General features: G+C 46.3%; 1 protein-coding gene across 2 annotated transcripts in view; it reads right to left on the bottom strand.

The window, feature by feature from the left end:
* rbms3 (RNA binding motif, single stranded interacting protein) overlaps nt 1-3,281 on the bottom strand; it is a 126,710-nt gene extending 123,429 nt beyond the window's left edge. Inside the window, exon 1 of one of the 2 annotated variants that reach the window (XM_058388197.1) lies at nt 2,218-3,281. In XM_058388197.1, the coding sequence (XP_058244180.1) occupies nt 2,218-2,292 (75 nt within the window). In that variant the 5' untranslated portion in view covers nt 2,293-3,281. The remainder of the gene's footprint in view (nt 1-2,217) is intronic. The other variant, XM_058388188.1, reaches the window with a different exon arrangement.
* Between the last annotated feature and the right edge of the window lie 323 nt (nt 3,282-3,604).

The following is a 3,604-nucleotide window of genomic DNA, read 5'->3' as shown; positions in this document are numbered from 1 at the left end:
CTGCATGTCATCGCACTGCAGGCCAGTTAGCGTGCACTCACACTGAGAGCAGAGCTTTAAACAGACCACTGCATGTTATTTTTGCTGCACAATATCTGACCCTTCTGAGTGCAAATGAACCACACACACACACACACACAGTACAGCCTTGACTTCACACTGCTGATTGAATGGTTGAAGGGGCCTCACAGCCTTCTGTTGGCACAATACCAGGGGGGAATTATTTCCCTTTAAATCTATTTCATATCCCACTGGTGTATGACTGCTGTCATGGATACCTTCCCTTTGCATGCTCCATGCATGAGCGCATGAGCACTCATATAAACACCTATGGCTTTGCGTCTATCCACACACTGACAGGCATCTCGATACTGTACTAGCAGAGATTAAAGGCCCCTTGATGTTCACTAGATGTTCGAAACCTGAACAAATACTGAATGGAATGCGATCATACTGAAACTCAAATATGGTCATTACAGTGTGTAGGTAGCAGCTGGACTAAAACACTTCTTAATATGGACTAATCCCGGAGTCTGCTATTGTTTCTGGACAGGCTGATATGATATCATACCTTCCACCAGTATATTATGCATTCTGGCTAAGTGCACAAGGTGAGTGGGTGAGTGGGAGCCATTTAACAGAGAGAGAGAGAGAGAGAGAGAGAGAGAGAGAGAGAGAGAGAGAGACTCACACACACACACACACAGAGAGAGAGAGAGAGAGAGAGAGAGAGAGAGAGAGACACTCACACACACACACAGAGAGAGAGAGAGAGAGAGACACTCACACACACACACAGAGAGAGAGAGAGAGAGAGAGAGAGAGAGAGAGAGACACTCACACACACACACACACACACAGAGAGAGAGAGAGAGAGAGAGAGAGAGAGAGATCAGTGATTGTGTGTCAGCTGCTTCTCTTCCCTACACATGATTGATTCCCCCTAGAGGAATGCCTCCACTTTGAGAGCATGTTGGAATCAAGATTAATAAGAGGGCATTTATGTCTCTAGTCTCCCTCTCAAACACACACACACACACACACAGGCTTACAGTCATGCACACCAACATGGGGCCCTCATTGTCATCCAAAGGCAAAAATGTGAAATCTGAAACATTGTATGACTCTGAAATGCAATCTCCCCTTTCTTCCAATAATTTCCAAATCAATAATCATTCCTCGAATATTCCTCCTGTAACGCTAACACCTGGCTCTGGTAACACCAATGGAAACTAATTCCCTGACAATAAGATCTTATTTCATTATACATAGATTCTGCCTTTTTGGTGACATTTGACTAAAATCTCTGTTGAAAGAGAAATGGATGACTCCAGGGACTCAGCCTCCCACGGAGATGTTTTGGTAAATTCATTAGAAAAGCGGAAGAGGGTGCAATATAATTTGACTTGACCTTGAAGGCAGTGCGAGACAATAAATAACAGGTCAAGAAAAAAATATATATATGTTGGGTAATTCGTGGGAAGATCACTGGCACTGAATTAGTTTGTACGAAATGAGCAATTTTTCTTACACTTTGCCATTAAGATTTATAACATTTATTAGAAATGCAATATACTTATCTTGTCCTGGTCCTTTTAAGAGATTAAATACAGAAGCTATCCATTTATCTAATCAGAGCCTTTGCCTAATTCATTTGCCTGCCTAAAGTTTCTCCTCCCTGATGTTAGAGAAAAGCGTCTCATCACTTGCATGTTCACGCCCTTGGCCTGACAGCCATTCTCTCAGTCAAAGCAGCGTGTGCTCTCCCTTTCTCACCTAATGAGCCGCACTATACAGATGCCAACTTTTTTTGTTCCAGAGTGATAAAGATGTGTGTGAAGAGCATAGAGGCAGGTAGAGATCACCAGCACTGTAACAGCATCTCGATCAATGCACAGGAAACAATTTTCCACTTCAGAGTGGCGTAGGAGTCAAGCGATGGATGTTATTATTCAGGTCCCTCATCAAAGCCTGCTGTGCTGAAGCGACCGAAATCTCACATTTGGGTGTGTGAGCAAATGAACGTGTGTGTGTGTGTGTGTGTGTTTGTAAGACATAATTAGCATGTAATTTCTCAGTTTCACTTATTTGGAGAAGTAAAGCTAAACCAAGCACCACATATCAGATATTGTATATCAGAAAGATGCTACCAGGGTGGGGACAGAGACAAGGAGAGAGAACAGAGGAACCAAAGAACCAGAGACCAGAGCACTGTACCTTAGTCTGGAGATAGTGAGGGTAGTAGTAGGTGTACTGGGGGTACATTGGTTGCTGTTCCAAGCGTTTGCCCATGTAGCTGGAATCCCTCTGGCCGTGGCAGGATACTGAGACTCGTGTGCTCGCTCCAAAACTCTGAATGCCTCTGCTTGTTGGGCCAGAGGCTAGATCCGTGCAGAAAAGGCAGTGAAAAGAGGATGGAGAGAGTGTAAGAGAGTGATGGGGAGTGCCACGGGACCTCCGGCTGTCCTTATGTCTGTCACTGTGTGGGAGTTGCGCTCTCAGTGTGCGAGCCGCACTCTCCTCCTGCTCTTCCTACGGGAGATCGGACAAGAAGATGAAGGGAGAACAGAAAGGCAGGGAAGGAGAGGTCTGTGCAGAAAGAAAAGGAGCAGTGGAAATGAAGAGAAGGGAAAGAGGTAATGGAAGAAGAAGGAAGAGGGGGGTGGCAGATATCACTTCTTATGGAAAGCAAGCTCCTTGTCTCCTGCTCATGCCTCGACTTAATCTCCGTTTCTGTAGTTTTCGGTTCTCTTGCGTCTGCACAATGTCAGATCTCTCCCAAGGCTGTCAGATATTCCAAGACAGTCTGCTCCGGTGTGTCCTGCTCTGGCTGATACACAAAGAAGCGATGCAGATTGATGATGTAGCTGCGCTGAGAGAGCTGAATCTGATCACAGTCAGTGAGACCGAAACCGTCCCTGGGAACAAGGAGTCCGGTTTTGAGCACCAGGAGAAGCAGCACAAACTCCTCTAAAAGGGAAATCCAGTACTATCCTGAACCCAGACACAAGTCCACACACCACACAGAGCTCTTTCTCTCCAGCGTTTGGCTGATGCCTTCTTTTCCTGCTGCCTCCTTGTCTTTCCACTTGCCTGTGCGAGTGTGAATGCGTGAGTGGAAGTAATTGTGCCTGTGTGTGAGAGCGAGTGTATGTGTGTGTGTATGTGTGTGTGTGTGTGTGTGTATGCGTGAGTGTGCGGCTGGGTGCTCCACACTGTGGTGAGGAGTGAGGGCTCAGATCAGGCAGCACTACGATCCTCCTCCTCCGGGTAGGCGGGACTAGAGGCAGGATGCAGTGCTCCCTGAACTGGGGGAGTGTCACGAGCAGCCTCTCTCTTTCTGCCTTCTCTTTCTCCCTCCTCAAGAACACAAACGCCCTCTGCTAGGCTTTCACTCTGCAGGCAGGAGGAGCCAGGAAGAGGGGGAGGAGAGAAGAAAGAGCGCCACGAGGAGCACAGGCCCCCTACTGGTGATTTGTATTTCCACATACATATTCCTTTTATTTCTTCCGATTTGCCTTTTTTGCTTCTCATTTTACTTCTTAAAACTGACAGGCATAGACCGCTACATATACATATTTTTACACTCTTTCATTTCTTGTCT

Source organism: Hemibagrus wyckioides, linkage group LG01 (assembly GCF_019097595.1).
Source record: "Hemibagrus wyckioides isolate EC202008001 linkage group LG01, SWU_Hwy_1.0, whole genome shotgun sequence".
In the NCBI taxonomy this organism is placed as follows: domain Eukaryota; kingdom Metazoa; phylum Chordata; class Actinopteri; order Siluriformes; family Bagridae; genus Hemibagrus; species Hemibagrus wyckioides.
This window is presented reverse-complemented; position numbering and strand designations above follow the sequence as displayed.